Source organism: Fusarium keratoplasticum, chromosome 1 (assembly GCF_025433545.1).
Source record: "Fusarium keratoplasticum isolate Fu6.1 chromosome 1, whole genome shotgun sequence".
Lineage (NCBI taxonomy): Eukaryota > Fungi > Ascomycota > Sordariomycetes > Hypocreales > Nectriaceae > Fusarium > Fusarium keratoplasticum.
Genome location: NC_070529.1, coordinates 6,142,771 through 6,162,021, shown reverse-complemented (window position 1 = coordinate 6,162,021; position 19,251 = coordinate 6,142,771). Strand labels below are relative to the sequence as shown.

Below are 19,251 nucleotides of genomic sequence, written 5' to 3'. Positions count from 1 at the left end.
ATTGTGTTTTGATATATGACTCAAATGAACCAGGTGCATCCTGGGCTTTGGCGATGATGAATTCTTGGTGTTTAGTAATTCGTTTATGACTCAATTGATCCATCCTGACAAAGGCAAGGATTATCCCGAGATCTACACATGTGCCGAGAGTGGGTGTGAACATGTTTCGTGTGACGTCAGTGTAGAATCGACCGTCTCCGAGGCAGCTGAGTAATTGACAAGCTGACAAACACAATTCTTTTTGGTGTTGAGCATCGTGATAATTATGCCGTCGAGTAACAGCATGTGCTGGATCCGACCTCGGCTTAAGACATTCCAGGCTTCAATTACGCCCTTTGGAGTTGCCCCTACATACGTCCGTATTCCGTATTAGCCTCGAAAGTGGGGGAGAGAGTGGGATACGAGAAACAAGGCAATCGATATAACACAACCACTGCAGCCTTGAATTCGGCACACACTCAACACGGCATCCCGGCCTTTTACTCTGTAGATCACCGACTATGAGCTTCACCCCAGAGCCCTACGACCCCGTCACCGCGGCGACTTGGCTCGTCTGCGTGACGTGCGGCACGCAGTTCCCCACGGCGGATCGCTCCAAGGTCAAGACGTGTCACATCTGCGACGATCCTCGGCAATTTGTCCCGCCGTCTGGACAGTCATTCTCTACGCTGGAAGAGCTGGGAAAGACTCACAGGAACGAATTCACGCCTTGCCCCGCAGATGCTAGACTCACATTCATCTCGTCAACGCCAAAGCTCGCCATCGGACAGCGCGCCATCCTCATTCAGACGCCGGAAGGCAACATACTGTGGGACTGCATCTCCCTTCTCGATGAGGAGACAATCTCCAGGATCCAGGCCCTTGGTGGCTTGCGGGCGATGGTGATAAGCCACCCGCACTTTTACAGCACGCACGTCCAGTGGGCGAGGGCATTCAAGTGCCCCGTGTATCTGTCTGCCGAAGACGCCCGGTGGGCCACCATGGCGTCGGCACATCAGATCCCGCTGGCCTCGACCGAGACGGAGGTGGTGAGCGGGGTGAAAGCCATCAAGCTCGGGGGACACTTCCCCGGGTCCATGGTTCTTCTATTCGACGGGCGATTGCTCATCGCCGATACGCTCATGACTACAGCCGCGGGCGTTGGAGGCTGGGAGGTGGACGCCACGGGGACTTCACGGTCCAAGCCGCCGGGGCTGAATTCGTTTTCGTTTCTGTACAGCATCCCCAATTTCATACCCCTCAACCTAGACGAGATGTCTCGCATGTGGGGGATCTTGAAAAAGTACGACTTTCGAGCTACGTACGGGGGGTTCACGGGCATGGATATTGAGGATGAGGGCGTCAAGGGTAGAGTGCTTGAGAGCATGAAGATTCAGGCAGGACACATGGGATACGGGGAGAGTGAGTTTATGCAAACCAAGCTGTAACGAGTATATGAAGGCTATGATGATCCATTCTGTCAGGGTATCGAACAAAGAAAAAATAATTTTGAAACAAAAAAAGATCAACCCCCAATTCCCAACTCCGGCTTTGTTTCAACTTGCGAGATGATGCCCTCTAAAATGTGCCTGTGCCGCCCATGCTCAATGCGCCGTTAAAACAAACCCAATGCCAATTTTCCGATCCTATGAAAACCTCCCTTGACAGTCTGATTTATTCCTTCTTCCAAAACTTCCACTTTTGCTTTGTCGCGCAAGATGATGGGGATAGGTAGCGGTTGAGCATCTCGCGGCCTTCGTCGGGGAGGTCAATGACAGATTCATTGAGAGTATCGATGATGAATCGGTTGGCTATTACAGTCAGCATTAAATCACAAACACTCAATTGATGAGAAAAACTCACGCATAAGATCAAGCCCTTCATCACCTGCATCAAGAGCCATGTCTATCCTCGTAGAGTTGTAGCAGCCGTACCGCAGCTGCAGCTCAAGCATGCACCTCCAAAGATCGCGCGTCTCGTCGGCCGTCATGCCCTCGCAGCTGCGTTCAGAGCATGTGCTCGCCTGACGAGCCCGATCCATCGTTGTGGGACGTTCTTCGCGGTGGTGGTGGTGGTGCTTGGGCATGGCGTCCTCGGGGGGGCTCCACATAGCGGGGAGGGAGAGACGACCAGGGCGATTCTCGCGATACATTTTGGTGGTGGTGTAAGTGTAAGTGTCGAGGTGAAGATGGTGAGAGTAGAAGAGGTAAAAGTCGTGAGAAGAATTTGTGAGACAGCAGCAGGGCTGTCGAGATTATATCGCAATCAAAATCAATTAATTGCCAGTAAATATAGCCGCGCAATCGGCACTTGAAACTTGTCGCTTTTCTTGCTTTTCCTTCAAAGGTCAAGGCGTTTGATGCGTTGTCTCTGTTGTGGTGGGTCGGATCGTCATGACACTGGCTCGCCCAATATGACAGGCAAGACCCTGTTAATTATGCGACCACAATAAGGAGTAAGAGTAAAAGCTGTCGAAATAAAAGAAAGGCCTTGAAAAAGAAAGACGTCAGGTCCCTTTATATCTTGGGTGCCCAACGGCGAGTACCGAGATGGGTGTGAGGGGGCCCCCCTTGATGGATAAGCGGGCTGAAAGGGTGGCAGACGCCACGGCTTGGACGGCCTGTCTTTTTTGATGGATTGCTCGGATGTGCAGGGCGAGGGACCAGATCAGGGAACCTTGACGGCGCGTGTGGCGGGCTGGTTTTACTCTGGAGGAGGGCGGGCGTTGTCGTCACATGCAGCAGGGCGCAGAAAGAGGCTGTGAGCATGCACAGCAAGTGAATAGGTTTGTAACTTGTGTGATGGGCTTGTATCTAGGGCAAAACTGTCATGGGGTCCAAATGCTGGGGGTTTCATCATCGTCTGGAGAAAAGACGTGTGGTTGCCCGTCTTGATCAGCAGCTCAGCGCAACTACTGTAGCCAAGACGACCAGACACCAGAAACAAGACAAAGCACAAAGCTTGGCCTGCGAATGCCCGTGCGTGAATCCAGCTTGGCGGATCTCAGCCCAGCTCTACAAGAAAGGGTCACAAGACCCCGAATTGGCAACGATAAGCTTTGGCGCCAGAGACGAAGATAACGGGGACCCGGCAATGATTGTATCATGACGATGAACCGAACCGGCCTGACTCAAAGGGGATACAGTAAAGGACCAGTAATTGTAGAATTATCATGATACAGTACATAAGCCCTGGACGCCCGAGGCTTCCGATATACCCGGTCACTCACAAAGATTTTCTCTTGCAGACATCATGGACTTTTTTTTGACTCACACACTTGTCGCTCAAAGGGCTGAAAGACAGCCAAGACCCGCTTCGCCGATGTGGGCTCCCGTTAGCGGACCGGAGACCCTGGATCCACATGACGGGACAAGATGACTCTGAAGAAAGACACTGATAATGTACTTCCTGATAATGAATGAGACACATTTTGATTGTGGACAAGGGAAGGGCAAAGCGGTCAATCATGCGGGGGATGTGCAAGTCTTGCATGTGGCTACCTGCAAGGCGCATCAGATGCTTGATTGTCTCTGTACGAGGACAAAAGTCGTATGCCCTCGTCTTGTACCCCCTCAGCTAGAGAGGGGCTGTACAAACCTGTAAATTCCAAGCTTGCCGAGAAACGAGAAAACAAACAAAGCGGACACACGGGATTCTCCTTTGATTCCGGGGAATGTATGTGGCTAATCATCTTGTGGCGTCACATCCTTTTGCGGCGTTTCTCCCTCTGGCGCCCTCCCACCCATGTCCTCGGGTTCTCGAACTTGCGCCCCGTCAGCCCTATCGATGTTTCTTAGCCAGTTGGCAATCGTGTGTGTTATTTTTATTGCTGATGTGGACAATAATCAGGCCATAAGCACAGAAGAAAAGCTGGCGTTTTGTCGTAATCCAATGCGGTCAGCTACACCGTCTCTCTCCAGCCAGCCTTGAAAGCCGTACGGCATTCCGGTCTTGCCGGACTGTGCCTCTTGAGCAAATGCCGGAGTCTAAGCGCCGGGTACGACGGGTTCCGCGGGTGAGGCACAAGAAAACCCTCACGACTTGCCGAGATTTTGTTTACTTTTGATTGCCCCTGTCACCTGTCAAATTTTCTTTCCACTCAATTCTCCTTGGGCCGTGAAATCTGGTTTTTAACCCTGCACGGGATCCATTTGATGCCCGACCCGAGGGGCCTTCACCTCGGCATCATTTGAACGAGGTTTCGGCATTCTCTTGCAAAAATAAATAGTACTGTTGGAAAATAAGCATTTATTAATATATTACCCCTGCAGGGATTGACCTTGGGTCTCACCCGGGAGGTTGGGCGAGTCTCGGCAGGATGCAAAAGCTTATATCCTCGAACGGACCCTCTGGAAAGTAGACGAAATTACGTATAAGGCATTGAGAGGCATTAATCGTAAAACCTCTTCACGGCGGAATTATAATTGGTCGCCTCGTTTTTGAGGCTCTTTGGGCTCCTGCGTCAACGGGTCCAAACGCCTTGTTATACCAATCATTCGACGACAAGAAGCACAGCCCATCACCTCGTTCACAAGAGTAATGGAACTGGCAGCAAAGTTCCTATGCCCTGAAGCAAATGTTGAAGAAATAAAAAGTCTCCCAAAATCTCCTACGAGGGCCCTCCGGATGTCGTCTATAAGGCTCCCTTTCGCCCATGGCCTCTGTTGTCTTGCTGGCTCTCGTCTTCCACCTAGAGGACTGTGACTCGACAGTGACTCTGGGAACTCTCTAAGTAATCAGTGAACGCGTCAGTATCCAAACCGGCAATGCATCCATTGGTTCTTAGATAAGAGCCAATCGTAAACGCGTGGTCGTTTTTCACTGCAATTTTAACCCCCTCGAAGAACGGTGAGCGCACGAATAAGGGCCGTTGACTAGCAATTCACAAACATACTATATGTCTGGAGAGCTCGACCCTGAAACTTCTGTACGGCGGAATTATAATTGGCTGCCTTGTTTTTGAGGCTCTTTGGGCTTTTGCGCTGGCATGCCCAAAGACCTCTTGTTATGCCCATCATTCGACGACAGCAAGTCTGCCTCATCACCTCGTTCATGAGGGATAGAGAACTGACAGCTAGATGCTTCAAAGCAAAATTTTACGAACAGGGCTACTTATAGAATCTCCATGTGAATGTCTTCCAAGTCCCGTCTACCAGCTTCCCCTAATACACGGGCTATCCCCGCCTGTTGACATCTTTCACAGGGTCATAGGCAGACTCCCATCTGGAAGATCCCAATGGCTTGAGAATTTTTGGACAACAGCCCTTACCCACGAGCTTGCTGTTCCTCGGGAGGGGTTAAAAATTGCAGTTAAAAAATGGAAGACTTCGTCATGGCGCAGTTTGACGACCATTGGCTCTCATCGAAGCCAAGGGATGCATCGCCCCAGCCATGTTTGCCTAAGTTTGGTGCGCGATCTGGATACAGGTTGACATATTGAGAATGGAACCCGGGACTGTTGATTACCTAGAGAACATACTTTGTATCTCTTGCGAGGGCTGCCGAGGTTCAGAGTTCCAATCTGAACGAGGATCATGCTGCATACAAACCATCAGGGGAGTAAGAAGACATCGGTACTAAGGCATTGTGTGATCTTCTTCTCAATGTAATAATTGTTATATCACATTTAGGGGAAATTGGATAACTTTGGTGTTCTGGTGTCTTGTTTATTTCTTGATTCGTGTGGTAGGCTTGACAGGACAGAGAGGCAAGGCCTTGTAAAATGGCACTGTCCCGCGGCAATGCTGTTCCCTGCGGTAATTCCGTTATTGTATATTTTCTTTCTAGTAAGATTTGGGCTCAGAATCGTCCTTTTGTATTTCAGGAAAATGTTGTCCTGACCTTTCCCAGGATTGAGCTTGTAGTTAGCTTAGACGTTGCATATACAAACTCACAACGAGTGACCCAACACTCTCAATCCTCCACAAGAATGGCACATCCAGGTATGGATGTATTCCATGCGAACACCAAAATAGGCCCCGTGTGCGTGTTAAAATCGCAGTGAAGAAACTTGCCTGGTTGCCAAGGCTGCAGGACCGAAGGCGAACCACGTTGACGCTGGCCGAGGAGTGGACACTGAGAGAGCGACATGTCCACTCACATTGCATTCCCGCCAGAGGATTAATCGGCTAGCAAGCATTACGAACTACAGGAAAGTCTGTGGGCGGGTTAAATTTGCAGTGAAGGGTGGAACAGCCACCAAGGCTTGCAAGACAACTCGCGCCGCTGTGTGCGTGTTAAAATTGCAGTGAAGAAAATGGCAAATAGTTCAACGATGCAAATACTGCCATTCGGAAACATGGAGAGCCGAGGCGAACCATTGGTGTTGGAACTGCAGCGAAGGCTGTCAAGTGACACAAGCATCCCTGCTGAGACAACTCACGCCGCCGTGTGTGCGCTAAAATTGCAATGAAGCTACAGTCACCAAACATGACCGAAGGGGTTGAAGCTGCAGTGAGAATAGCTGATGGGGATCACAAGGATCCCTTTTGGGATAGCTCGCACCGCTGTGTGCGTTTTAAAATTGCAGCGAGATAGGAGTGCAGTTACCTGACGACTGGCGAACCACACTGACAATGGCCCATGTGTAAAACTGAGAGAATACGAGATGGTCATTCAAAGTGAATTCCCGTAAAAGGATGAATGCTGCGGCAAGCAGGCATTACGCATTACAGGCAAGTCTATGTGTTGGTTGATACGGTGAAGAAACTCCTGCTGCCGTGAAAGTGTAAGACGGGCCGTTCGTGTGTGTGCGTGTGTGTGTATTAAATTGTAGTGAAGACTGCAAGGGGTACAAAGATCTTCTCTGGAACCCGATAACTGGCACCGCTCTGTGCGGGTTATATCTGCAGTGAAGAAAAAACCGCAAGTCTTGGCAAAGGCAGGAAACGAGGCGAGCCATCGACACCGGCCTGGATGCCCAGGATGAGCTCACATGCTATATCCATTGGATGGCTGGTATCATCGAGGTTGCTTGGTAACCAGCCATCTTGTGTATATTGGACAAGGTAGAAGACCGCTGAGCGGACGTTCGGTGAGGATGGGGTACCAATCTGCATCTGCTTTGCCCAAGCGGGGGAATCAACATCTATACTTTCGGCCTCTGGATGGACATCCCTGTTTTGGTTAACGTCGTCAGGCCAATACTGCTTGAGCTACCGCTAGCCATCGAGACATGTCTGGGGATGCTGGATGGTAGATGGCTGGTACAAGACGGCCTAGCTGCGGTTATGTTAGCTGGTCAACCTCAAAGGCCAAGCAGAGGAGAAGCAACTCCGTGTCTTTATGATCGCTGCAGTATCAGGCTCATCGGTGTATGGGTTCTGCTGAGCCCGGAGTGGACAGTCTCAACGGAAAGTCCATGTATGCCCACCACAGGTGTAGCTTCCATTCTCAGAATTCTATACGTAAGCAACCTGCAATTTTGACTGTACCTAAAAGTTTAATCTTTCCATGTTCGCATCATCTGGCTACCTATGGTCATGGCAACGGGGTAAATGGGAAATCCTGAGAGAACTGGAGCGTGTGAGCTAAAGCAAGCAAAACAGGAAGCCCAAGCTCGTCACAAAAGTGACCAAAGAACCATCCGACTCTGAAGTAGAACTATTGAACGGAATGAGAAAGAATGGTGTGATCGAGGCTCCAGTCCCTATCATGAAACCATGGGATCCGCGCGGGGGCTGGGAGAGGTGGAGGGCATGTGCAATGACCTGGAGCCGACGGAGTTCATGTGAAATTCGAACCAGATCCATCTGTATATCTTCTTTATATCTTCACTTGGCCCCTGGCCTGCAGAGGGCAGACGCTGAACTGTGTCGATCTGTTGACCGCCCCAGTGTTGAGTCCTTGTCGTCGGGTCTCGCGTTGACTGAAGTCTGACATCTTGAGACACTTCTGTCAGTCTCATAGAGTGAGACATGGCTCATTCTCGCAACTAGCGAGGCTCTTAATATCATAGATAGCGGGAGTCTTAGTTTAACAATAGGCTAATCTGCTTCAACTGCCGGTTGCAAGGTCCCCTGGTCGCTCGTGTTCCGGAACCACAACTGAAACCATACCGAGTTCCCTACACTTCAATAGGCCAACAAACATAGTTCAAGTCAATGTTCAGCCTAAACTTGCAGTCTGGCAATGCCTCAATCAAAAGTAGCTCTACCGGCAACTCGGGAACAACTACGTGACACTCTCTTCAACTCCTCCCGCATAAACCTGCCGTAGAGCAAGTTCACCCCTTTGTACGTAAACCCGACTCTCAAGTTGCCCAGTTTACGCCCGACGTCCCGGAATCTACAACAATAGCCGAAGAAATAATGCAAATCATGATACCCGACTCTAGAATGGCATCACAGAAAACCTCAACCCACAAGGTCGCAACACCCATCACCCCGCGTCTCACCATGCGTGACCTGATCGGCAACCCCCACGCGCTTCTTGACTCGTACCCATGCCCTGGCCTGATGACCCTACGCACGTCAAAAAAAGGAAAATCCTAGATCTTACGGTCCGCGCGGCTCCGATTGACAGTCCTGTGTTGCCCGAGACATAGGGACGGGAGAGCAACATGGGAAATCACGCTCTTTTTCTTTCATAGTGGCGAAGACTTGTAAAGTCGATTATCCGCACAATCGTATTGTGCGTATTCCTTCCCACCCTCTTTCAACTTAATAAGCCTTGTTTGCTTATGCAACCTCTTTCCCCCAAATGATCGACCGCTAAGCTCGGTTTGTCAACATCAAGCGCTGTCCAGCCTTACTTGAACCGCAGCATGAGAATCACGACGTCATTCATCATGGCAGTGAAAAAGAGGATCGCGTTTCAATCCCTGGAACGGCCCTGACCTGCAAGCATTGTCCCTGAGTTCGCCCCGTCCATGGGAGCTGGTCCTCGCTCTACACGTGGTAGTGGCATGATTGCTTGCTCTGACAAGGGGAGGGGGGGTGCGTTGGATGACCTCATGGGTGGATCATCTGCCACGGTCGGCGTGATGCGCAACAGCTCTCACGAGAAAGCTGTAACGTTGTAAAAGGAGTGAGACGCGGAAGCTTACTCTGGGCAAGCTCTCGATACGGTAGCTGTGTTTTTGTTTAGACTGCGGTGAACGCGTCGATCGCCTCGCTTTCGCTCCGTGGCTTATCTCATCGGAATCGACTGTGGCGGAAAGAGACGCTGTCGACGTCAACATCTCAGATCCGGTAAATCAAATACATCACGTACAAGGCGCAGCAGAAGAGGCAAAACGTCATTGTGTGGTTAACTTATGGTATTTCTGCCATTCAGTAAGAGCTACCTCTTGCGGGATCAGAGTCACCGCCCATCTCATATCCAGGTCCCTCCCTTTGCCCCCGCCCCCTCACACCGAGATCACAGAAGCAGAACGGCTGGTTACGCCTGCGTGTGTCGTGGTAATAAATGATTTCCAACCGTGTGGGGTATCCCAAATGCAAAATAAAACAATAAACAACGCCTGAAAGATGTTGCGAGACCCCTGCTGTGCTTTCCCGCCTTGCACAGATGATGGAATGGGGGTTCGGCGGAGAAATGTGGTTCTCCCAAAGTCTAAATGCGCTTTCCGTGAGAGAGTTCCGAATGCTGATGCTGATGCTGATGTAGACCGAGCAAAAGAGAAGAGGTAGGTTGGGTTTGAGGGAAGTTGTACATGTGTGTTCCCGGGTGGAAGAGGTTGGAGGTGTATCGGGTTGGGTGGATATCTGAGTCTGAGTGTCTATAGTCGTTTCGTTGGAGTGATGGCGAGGTCTGAGGTGAGATAGGGTGCGAGAGGTAGATGGTAGATGGAGATGCCTTGTCTGTTTGACAGGCTGATCCGTGGAGGAAGCAAAGGATTGCTTGTGGCGGTAGATGTCGAGTGTCGTTTGGCGCGTCTAAAGGGGTATCATAATGTCGAGATGTCCGCCATCAAACTCCCTCTTCCTCCTGATCTTGACTCGAGTCGATTACTTCTTGTGCGACTTGGAAGATCGCGAGTAATTCCTCCTCACGCGCTCGCGTCCGCGGCGCTCCTCCTCGTCGCTGCCGCTGCTGAGACGGCGACGTTCCTCCTCGTACCAGGTGCTCAGGGCCTTTCCGCCAAAGGTCAGGTCCTCGTCCTCGATGATGGTGGGCTGGACCCAGGCGTAGGCCGAGGCGTCTACTTCGCGGGCTGAGGGGTCGAGGGCCTGGAGATTGGGGACGAGGTAGTAGCAAGTTGTCTCGGTTGAAGAGGCCATGGTGTCGGTTGTTGTGTGTGTGAAAAGTTGATCGCAAGAGTTTGTAATTGTGGATTGCGACCTGCGCTGGGCTGGTATGCGTATAGAGTTATATAAGAAGTTGTTTGTTTGCGCGTGGTGTTTGTTGTTGTGCTTGATGTCTTTGTTTGGGTCGTTTGGAATGGACACGACGGTATAAACAAAGGGAGAGGTACCTTCTCGGTTTGGTGTGTGGCGAGTGAGTAGTTGGTGGATGCGTCAAGCACTGATCAAAAGGAGCTCCAGCTCGTGAATAAGAAAAGCAAGCAAGAAACGCTGAATAGATGTGACCAAGATTTGGGGGTCTGTAGATTTGTAGATGATGAGGAGGAGAAGGTAGAAAAGCTGGGGAAGGGGATTTCGGGGGGATGGGACATGGAAATATGAAGCCCTGGAGGTGGCCCACGCTTTAGGTCTGCTCCACTCAAAATGGATGGGACTGGAGCCTCAGGTCGGTCGCTGGAAGTGGAGGGTGGCGGGTTTTACAGGGGAGGGGGGGAGTGACTCTCACAAAAGGGGCGTGGGGTGCTGAGCCGCACTGTGCCTCGTCGCTGGGAGAGCTGGGCCTCATCCACTGTGGCGACCTCCGCCTCCGCTGCCCAACAAGGCAGCCCGTCCCGGGGCGGCCCAGCGGGCAGACAGCACAGTGTGAGATTCAACCCGGCGTGGCCATAGCGGAAGAGCGGCTGTCTCGTCCCATGTGGTTTGAATATGGAGGAGGGCCAAAAAAAGATGGCAAGGCTTGCTTTGCTTTGTCTGACACGAACAAGGCACAGGAAAAAGCCTTCTCGGATTCATCCAGCCTTTTTGCGGGGATACGTCAGAAGGGCTTGCTCCTTGTCAAATGCCATCTTATCTTTGTCTTTCGGGGCGACCGATGGCTGACATGTCGTGAGAGTCAGATCCCGGGTCCGACCTAGCATCGGGATGTCACGAAAGATGGCATCTTTTGAGGGAATTTTCCTCTCTCCATCTGTTGTTGTTGAGTCTCATCCTCGCGCACACACACACCAAGCGGAAAGATGAGGGTTCGCCGTTGGGGTGTTGAACCCGCCCTGTTGGAGTCGTCCGAGTCGAGATGGATGGACGGCCTGAGTTTTGACTGGACGAACACGTTGACTTTGGGGGGGATGCCGAGTTTTTTTCCCTTCTTTGCTTTTGGCGGATCTTTACTTGACAGAGTAACTACATCTCACGTATTCGGCCAGATTTTTTTCATTCTTTATTTTGATGCTTGAAAAAGAATGTTGGACGGTCGCTGGTGATACGAGCGCTACACTTTGGCGTCGTATCTCACCCGCATTCGATAGAACGCTCATGGTAAGACAAACCGACACTTGGCCGATCCCGACTTGGCGTTCGTCCACGTCGAGCATTTGCACATTTTTCATGGGGAATTTTTCTTTTTTCAATTCGCACATTCAATCAAGCTCTGATGATGTGTTCTGGCAGGTCTGGGTCGACGGGGGTGCTGCCATGTGGAGCCAGCGAACAAAGTCCAGACGCCTCGGTGAACTGATCCGATCCATCGCGATACGACCAAAAAAAGTGAGGCTGGGCTCTTTCGCTACGCTACCGTGGTTATCGTTAAAAAAAAGGGGAGAAAGCTCGGGCCTCACCCGGAGCGAACCCGGCCGAAGAGAAATGAGTCGATGGTACGATGTGAGACCTTTTGTCTATCTGTCTAGCTGAAGAACCATCTGATAGTCCTATCTTGTTGATGCTATCGCGGACACGGATGAGGACATTTAAAAAAGACACACTGTGTCTGAAGAAGCATCGTGGCATCGTCGCTAGGGTTGTGATACACTGCCCGGGGCTATTGAATGGCTATGCAGCAGCTGCCTGGGCTCAGCCAGCCCTGTCAGACAAGACCATCTCCCCTCTCGGCCTGTCAGATCAGAGAAGTGTGGGAAGAAAAGTGTATAAAAAAAAAGCTGGCCTCAGCCTAACCAGGCAGCTCGCATGGCTCTCTCCTCCGTGATCTCCATCCAGACAGCAGACATGGGCTCTTGCAGGACGAGGCCCAGCAAATCTCGGGATCCGCCGCCACTTTGGCCAGCCAACCCCTACGCGACGCGGCATCTCGCCATGGGGCCTGATTGCGGGGGAAGCAGGCATTTGCTTTTTACAGGGGGCCCACGAGAGGGGAGTGTGGATATTCATTGTCTCCAGCAGGGCAAATAACCATGCATATGATGTTGTCTTCTTTTTTCAACCGAGAAAGAGGGGAAGCACAAAAGGTGACGACGACGACAATAATGGGGAGCTGCTGACTTGCTCCCGGACTGCTGACGATGGTCGCCGTCAACCTTACAGGGCTGGCAGACCGACCTAGAACGCACAGCTGACGGTGCCCTCTGGAATGGGAGATGGGCACCCCGTGCGCCGCTGCCTCGCAGAGCTCTAGACCCTCTGACACGAAGCTGTGAGGCACGCGAGCTGGAACTGTATAACTGTACTCTTCTTATCAAGGACAGCAGACTGAGGCTGAGTTGTCCCCCCTCCCTGTCAGATCACCTGCATCCGTGCGAAAAGGCAATCTGGTAAGGCACTGAGACAAGCCTAGTATCAATCTACCCCATGATTTGAAAGAGGAGACCATGTGCCGCAATCCTGGAAAAGAAGGTCGGCGAACAAGAACCTGGGGTTTGTCCCCCCGTCACATGTTTTGAGCCCTTGTGTGTGAATTTGGGGGTAAGAAGCGGGGAGTGGGGGGGGATATGGTTGGAAGTTATGCGCCACGAGGACAAGGCCATGGCGAATGGGCAATTGATCTCGGGGGGATAGGGCGGTAATGGGGAAAAAGGATGAAGCAAGTGTTGAATCACTGTCTCTGATTTTGTGTTTGAACCACTGAGGGCGCGTTTTGCAACAATGATGCTCTGAATGGCATCTCTCCGCGCGTCACGGTCCAGATCTCTTGCTCTCTGCGTGCGTGTGTCGAGGATGCACAGAAATCCGGGGTCGCGCCTCCGTGTGATACCCTGAAACTGCCTACCTCCGCCTTGCAGGCAGGGCTCATGAGTAAAGATCCTTGTCTCCTGCGAATCCCGGAGCCGCCATTCTTCAGCAGCTGGTCCCGGGGTCCCGGGCTCTAGGTCCATGTGTGTGTGATTCAGCTGCCCCTCCTTGTCGAACAGCCTCGACCGGCGGCCGTTGAGAGTCTATCGGAAAACCGTAGAGTCTATTGAAACCCAAGCCATGATTCTATTGAATACGGCTGAGAAACCTATTGAAAGAGCCTTTTTGGCGCTGAGACAAGGCGCAAGCCCAGGGGAAAGAGACATTTTCGCAAGCTCCGGCTTCTCCCAGCTTGCTCGTCAAAGTTTTTCATCCCCTTGTCCAGCATTGACTCGTTCCCTTCCATTCGCGCGCATTGTGTCAAAAGATTTTTCTCGAGTCCACCGCCACTGAGCAAGCTCCGAGTCATGGGGCTCACATCCAATCGTACAGTGTGCAAACCTCACCCCTTCCAAGAGTCAAGCCAGAAGCCGTCAAGATTGCCGACCATGACAAATTTGACACCGCCGGTGGCGCCTCGCTCTCTCACCGACTTCTCCGGCCGGGGAATTTCTATGTGTCTTTTGACTCGAGCCGTCTTGTTCTTAGCTCTGTTTGCGATAGCTAGCTCGCGATATCAGTCAATTTCGATGACTCTATCGTCGAAAACCCCCTCCCCGGTGCCAAGGCCGTTCACCCCGCTCCGGCCTCGGCCCGGCCATATGGGCTTCCGTATCCGGCGTCCCGCCCGGGCAAGTCTCGGTATGAGATCCATCGCCCCCTCTTGCACAGTATAAACATTTTCTGGGGAACAAGAAAAGGCTCCCCTTCGACCCGGGATGCAGAAGAGTTAGCCGAGCCGACGACGCACGTTTCTTCTCCTCAAAGACGAAATGCTGGGATCAAGAGCCCGGAACAATACAACGCTGATCGATGCATGTGAGAAAAAACCCTCGCCTTGCGATAATTCCAGGGTTGTTTTTGCCCCAACGACGTCACTTGGACATAATTCCCCCAGCATCGACAAGAAATCTGTGTTCCGAAGAGACCGAGGTTCCACCTTGGCCTTGTGGGCAATTGAGTAAAAGAAAATGGCGGGGTGTTTCGCGATAAGAAAAATACCGGTTTTCGGAGCCGGCAAGGGCTGAAGAGATCGGACCCCTTGGCGATGATGTCACCATTTTTCACTTTGACAGCTGCTTTTCGTCAATCTCCCGCTCCGAGCACGACAAAATCTTGATACCGAGATCCTGGGAAAGGGGCAAAACAAGATGGACCATCCTTTTTACTGTGCGGCGTGGCCAAAGGGGCGTGTACATTTCGTCGGGCTGTAAAGGGCCCCATGACCCGGACCGACGCCCAACGTTTCGAAGATCTAATGTTGACGCCATTGATAGCGGAACCGTTCACACGACGTAATTCTAGGATCCGGCTCTAAACTTGTTTTGAAACGGGTAACCTGCAAGTCATTAGAACGGTTCGTTTATCTACTAAGCTGAATAAGCGCGTCTGGGGTGATCACTCAGTCGTTTCGAATGGGGTAATGTCATTGTCGCAGTAGGCTTCTTGCATGACGGGTCGAGTTACACTTGCATATGGACCTATAAGACTTGTTGTATTCATATTGATGGTCTCCAACACGCCCGTTTGCTTCAACCCCAAGCTTGTGTTGGTGGTTTCCCTTCTGCCCCAGCTACAACGACTCTCTCGGTCGGGATCTGATTGGAGTTGGCATCCAGCTCAGCAGGACCCCTGTTGATCACGGGCTGTATAGTCGTAACCTCTTGACCAGACACTTTTCGCGGTGGACGTTTCAATCCGATAGACACAAAAGGCCTAGGCAACGCCCGGAGTCTCTCTCTGATGCTTCTGGATGGGCCTGTCCTTCTCCTACCGATGCGAATCCCCAGGCATAGTGCAGCGATAATGAGCCCGCAGCCACCCACAGAGCCGACGACAGCCCCTACTATGAGGTTGACGTTCGGTTCTCCGCCCTCCTCGCCCTCTTCCTCACTATCTTTCGCCTTCGTGGTCGGGGTGGGAGTAATGATCGGGTCGGTGACTGGGCTATGTTGAGCGACTAGAAGCATCCGGGGAACTGACTTTTCTCACATCCGTTTGGTACATTCTCTGGTTCATTTCGACACAGTCTGCTAATCGAAGTGGGGATGTTCTTGGGCATACAATCGATTACGCCCATCGTCGATCCGCGATCCGGCCATGATTCTACAACCTTCATGCTGCCGCAGGGAATCGGGTAAGGGTAAGGATCTTGACCCTTTTAATAGCAAGAGAGGAATTCCGTAGTCATAGATTCGCCAGGGGATGACGTGTAAGTTTCGACCGTGTCTCCTTTGTCTCCGCAACGGACTGTCATAACTATTGAAAGTTCTCAACATGATGATTCACGCGAATGAGGAGAAGTGCCTGCGCTTACTTAGATGCCCCTTTTCAACAACGTAACCAATGACATCTAGTGGTTGAGTGGTCTGGGACGAAGTTCGATGTAAAAGAAAAAGAAGAACGAGAAGACAATATGACCTTGTTACTGACAAGGTCATGGTGGAGCTAACTCAAAAGCCCTGAGTCCGAGTAGAAGAATAGCCCACCACATACAAATGAAGAACAATGAGAAAACGAGATTGGGAGAGAGCCTGATCTTGTATAGTCGAGACTAAAGAAACCAGGCTCGGAATTCGGTCGGTGGCGCCTCGAGCCAAGCATGCCACCACGCTCTCCTCACCTTCGACAGACTTGCCGTGGGGGGCTATTATCTCAGATTGGCTGGCTAGCTTCGAATATGCAAAAATTGCTGTCCCTTTGCAGCCACTGAAGAAGCTTGAATTTCAAGCTGAAACCGGGGTAGATGCAGGTCCGGTAGCACAGAGAAGCCACCAGGACGCCGGGGAAGGGCCGGATGAAGATACCTTCTATATATGTATATTGAATCTATTCTCGATGAGAACATCTATGAGTTGAATCTGACCATTGGATGATCCCTAACCCAAGTTTCACCCTGATGGCCAGAAATCCACTAACCAAGATGGTGCTTAGAGACTGCTCTATTTAAGCCAGACCCCTCATAGTTTGTGTACTAGAGCTGACAAAACCACTTGACATTATACTGTCCTCAGAGACCATTAATACCCTCTTCATCAAAATTGTAAACGCCATTCAATGATATTCAAACGACTTGCCAAAAGCGGTTCCCTTAGTAATAACGCGTGATCACCTGATGAACCCCGCATCCAAACCCATCCCGCAAAACCAGCAGTGCAAAAACAACCTACCCGCCGACGAATAACGGCAACAAGAAACACATGAGAAATCCAGGGCCCACGAGAATAACGTCATAGGCCGCAGCATGGGGGCCATGGAGACCACCAAGCTGCCCAGCCTCGCCCCGAAACCGGGAGGCGCACCTGGCCCCGACCTGGCCGCCGCCCGGACGGCCTCTCGCGTCGCCGTCGCCTCGTCCCGCAAGACGTCGACGACTAATCACGCGTGCGTGCAGTGTCGGAGGACAAAGACAAAGTGCGACGGGAGACACCCCTGCGCCAGGTGTCAGTTCAACGGGCACACGTGCGCATACGACACGCGCACGCTGTCGGGCGACAGGCTGAACAAGCTCACGCATGCGTTCAACCAGCAGAAGGATAGGCTTCAGCAGCTCGAGACCATCCTGGCGGCCATGAGGACCGGGACTGATGCGGAGGCGGCCGAGGTCATGGCCTGGATCAGGATAGGGGAGCCTGTTGAGTCGATCGTTTCCTATCTTGAGTCGAGGTCCAAGTCGGTCGTCATCTCTGAAAGGTCAGTTGCGTTTTGTTTTGTGAGCATGGGTGTTTTTGGTACAGACGAAATAGACTATGTTGATGGACTCATCCTTCATGATTGCTTTGATGTCATCTGGCTTCCTCGCAGTGTACCTGCCCATGCTTTCATGTTGATTTCTCTGTTCCTCGTTCAGCAACTCAGCCCTTGGAAGATCCCCTAATCTGTAATAGGCTCCTCGGTTCAAGCGGCGAAGCACAGAACAAGTTCATCGAGACGCTCTTTGACAGGACGGAATGGGTCCAAGGCGTGACCATCCCAACAGAGGCTGTGTCCATCGATCTCAAAGCCCGCACCCAGTGCTACTTTTCATCTAATTTCGGAAACCTCCCCTTCTCCAGTGGCATCAAAGCAAACCACTACCCTCCTGAAGCTCAGAGGAGTCAACTCCAGAACTACTATGCCAAGCACAACTGGGCCATGATGACGGCCAACGACGGGCACGGCATGGCGTCGGTGACAAAGGCGTGGGCCGACACCATGAACAAGGCCCGACAGCTCATCGCCTCGGGGGTTAAGCCCGACGAGCTCACTGGGGCCTTCCCGACGGTGGCGGCATTGTTTGACAAGAGGGAGTACGACACTGCGCCCATGATCAGCAAGTGGGCGGTGCAGTTCATATATAGTTCTCGACATCAAGACTATTCGTTTACTTCTATGGCTTCCGTGTGGATTGTATGGGTCGTCATGAGGTGGATGATCAATCCGACACCAGATACATACTCGGTGAGTGTGATTCTCCACTGCTCAACTGGAGACGTCTATCTAGTCTCGTGGCTGTAGTTGTTCAAATAACGGAGGCGGTTGGCTAACAACACACAGGCAATGCCAGATTGGATCCGGCCAACTGAGCTCCAGGTTTTTGTTCCACACATCGACATGATCGACTGCATCATCTGGCCCTACTTCCGAGACTACGTGATCCAACGCCCTGAGATGCAACATGGTGGCCTACAGTGGCTCGCCGCCTGCACAGCAGGAGTTAAAGTGTCCTGGGCGGGAACAGTCGAGGACGCCTTATGCGTTGATGAGGCGACGGGGAAGAGGAGGCTGAATGCAGAAGCCGAGGTATGCTCCCTTGAGTATCTGACGAGAACCAAGACTGACCAAGAGCAGGCAACACTACGAGACCTGAATAACTGGACCCTCGCAGCGTCATATCGCGCATTCATGCCAGGGATTGACGGAAACATACCCATACGGACGATGGAAGACTCTGTGCAGGATACCCGAGAGTTATAGAGACTGAGCATGTAGAACCGACGACGTAATTATCATGTACTAGCGGTTTTGATTTGAGAGGAAATACCCAGGTCAGAATAGCCTCGCGGAGAGGCAAGCCACGCGGCTTCATGTCAATAGACAGGTGTTTGAAACTGAGTATCATATGCATTTTACGGATAGAAGAGTCGTTGTTAAGGACTCTGGATGGGCTTCTGTACACATTGCGGATGCAACATGACGAATGTTTTCATCTTATGCACACTGCCCATATATTCTATCAGTCTCCTCAAATCATGTACTGTGACGCCGTAAATTAGTCAAAACAAGGCCAGGGAGCTGCATTGTTCCAAGGGCAGAGCAACTTGTAGCTGTTCAGGGTCAAGGTTGCCCTCGTCTGTCCTTGGGTCGATTTCTCGCGACGGCTCTGATGGAGGAGGCTGGACCGCGTGGTTGTCTGTGACAACCGAGTGAAGAATTGACACTGGTGAAGACCAGATGGTTAGAGCCCGTTTTGCGACAAACAGGGGGCTCACAAGGGTTGAAGCCAAAGGCGATGGCGCGTGTTGTTGGCTGAACTGATGGATGTTTGCTGAGCTGATGGTGAGGCTGCGTGGATGATTTAGGTGCTGAGAATAAGAGCTGTTGGCAGAAAGAGACTTGCGTTGGTACTGATGAACAGACAGGTAGGAAGGTGTTGTGCGAGCTGAGGTGCCTTCCCACCTGATCCCTCAATTGTTTCCCGAGGGAGGCACCTGTTGAGCGATCGGGAGGCATGAGCGAGAGATGCCCAAACACTGACGAAGAGTAAACGTTCGTTGAGAACAATGCTCATTCTGTTCGTTTGCTGTTGACCGTGACTCTTCCCCTCAAAGCTATATTATGAGTTCTGCCTTCGCCCTTCTGCCTTCTTCTCTCCTTCTCCATTCTCCGCAAGCCCTCCCACCTTGATCATCACCAAACCTCACCATCT

General features: G+C 51.7%; 5 protein-coding genes across 5 annotated transcripts; 2 read left to right on the top strand and 3 right to left on the bottom strand.

Annotated features, from left to right (window-relative positions):
- Positions 1-500: 500 nt before the first annotated feature.
- NCS57_00182500 (Lactamase-B domain-containing protein) lies at positions 501-1,427 on the top strand (the record flags this gene model as incomplete). The annotated part of the gene is made up of 1 exon (XM_053051876.1): positions 501-1,427. The coding sequence occupies one exon, from the start codon at positions 501-503 to the stop codon at positions 1,425-1,427; it is 927 nt and encodes a 308-aa protein (XP_052920391.1).
- A 226-nt stretch (positions 1,428-1,653) lies between these two features.
- NCS57_00182400 (uncharacterized protein) lies at positions 1,654-2,131 on the bottom strand (the record flags this gene model as incomplete). Its single annotated transcript, XM_053051875.1, has 2 exons — positions 1,654-1,790; positions 1,843-2,131. 2 exons carry the CDS (start codon positions 2,129-2,131, stop codon positions 1,654-1,656), a joined length of 426 nt encoding a protein of 141 aa, XP_052920390.1.
- A 7,403-nt stretch (positions 2,132-9,534) lies between these two features.
- NCS57_00182300 (uncharacterized protein) lies at positions 9,535-10,202 on the bottom strand (the record flags this gene model as incomplete). The annotated part of the gene is made up of 2 exons (XM_053051874.1): positions 9,535-9,700; positions 9,934-10,202. 2 exons carry the CDS (start codon positions 10,200-10,202, stop codon positions 9,535-9,537), a joined length of 435 nt encoding a protein of 144 aa, XP_052920389.1.
- Positions 10,203-11,136: 934 nt separating this feature from the next.
- NCS57_00182200 (uncharacterized protein) lies at positions 11,137-11,596 on the bottom strand (the record flags this gene model as incomplete). The annotated part of the gene is made up of 2 exons (XM_053051873.1): positions 11,137-11,387; positions 11,518-11,596. 2 exons carry the CDS (start codon positions 11,594-11,596, stop codon positions 11,137-11,139), a joined length of 330 nt encoding a protein of 109 aa, XP_052920388.1.
- A 4,955-nt stretch (positions 11,597-16,551) lies between these two features.
- On the top strand, positions 16,552-18,299 carry NCS57_00182100 (Zn(2)-C6 fungal-type domain-containing protein; the record flags this gene model as incomplete). Its single annotated transcript, XM_053051872.1, has 4 exons — positions 16,552-17,036; positions 17,231-17,783; positions 17,880-18,125; positions 18,174-18,299. Exons 1-4 carry the CDS (start codon positions 16,588-16,590, stop codon positions 18,297-18,299), a joined length of 1,374 nt encoding a protein of 457 aa, XP_052920387.1. The 5' UTR covers positions 16,552-16,587.
- Between the last annotated feature and the right edge of the window lie 952 nt (positions 18,300-19,251).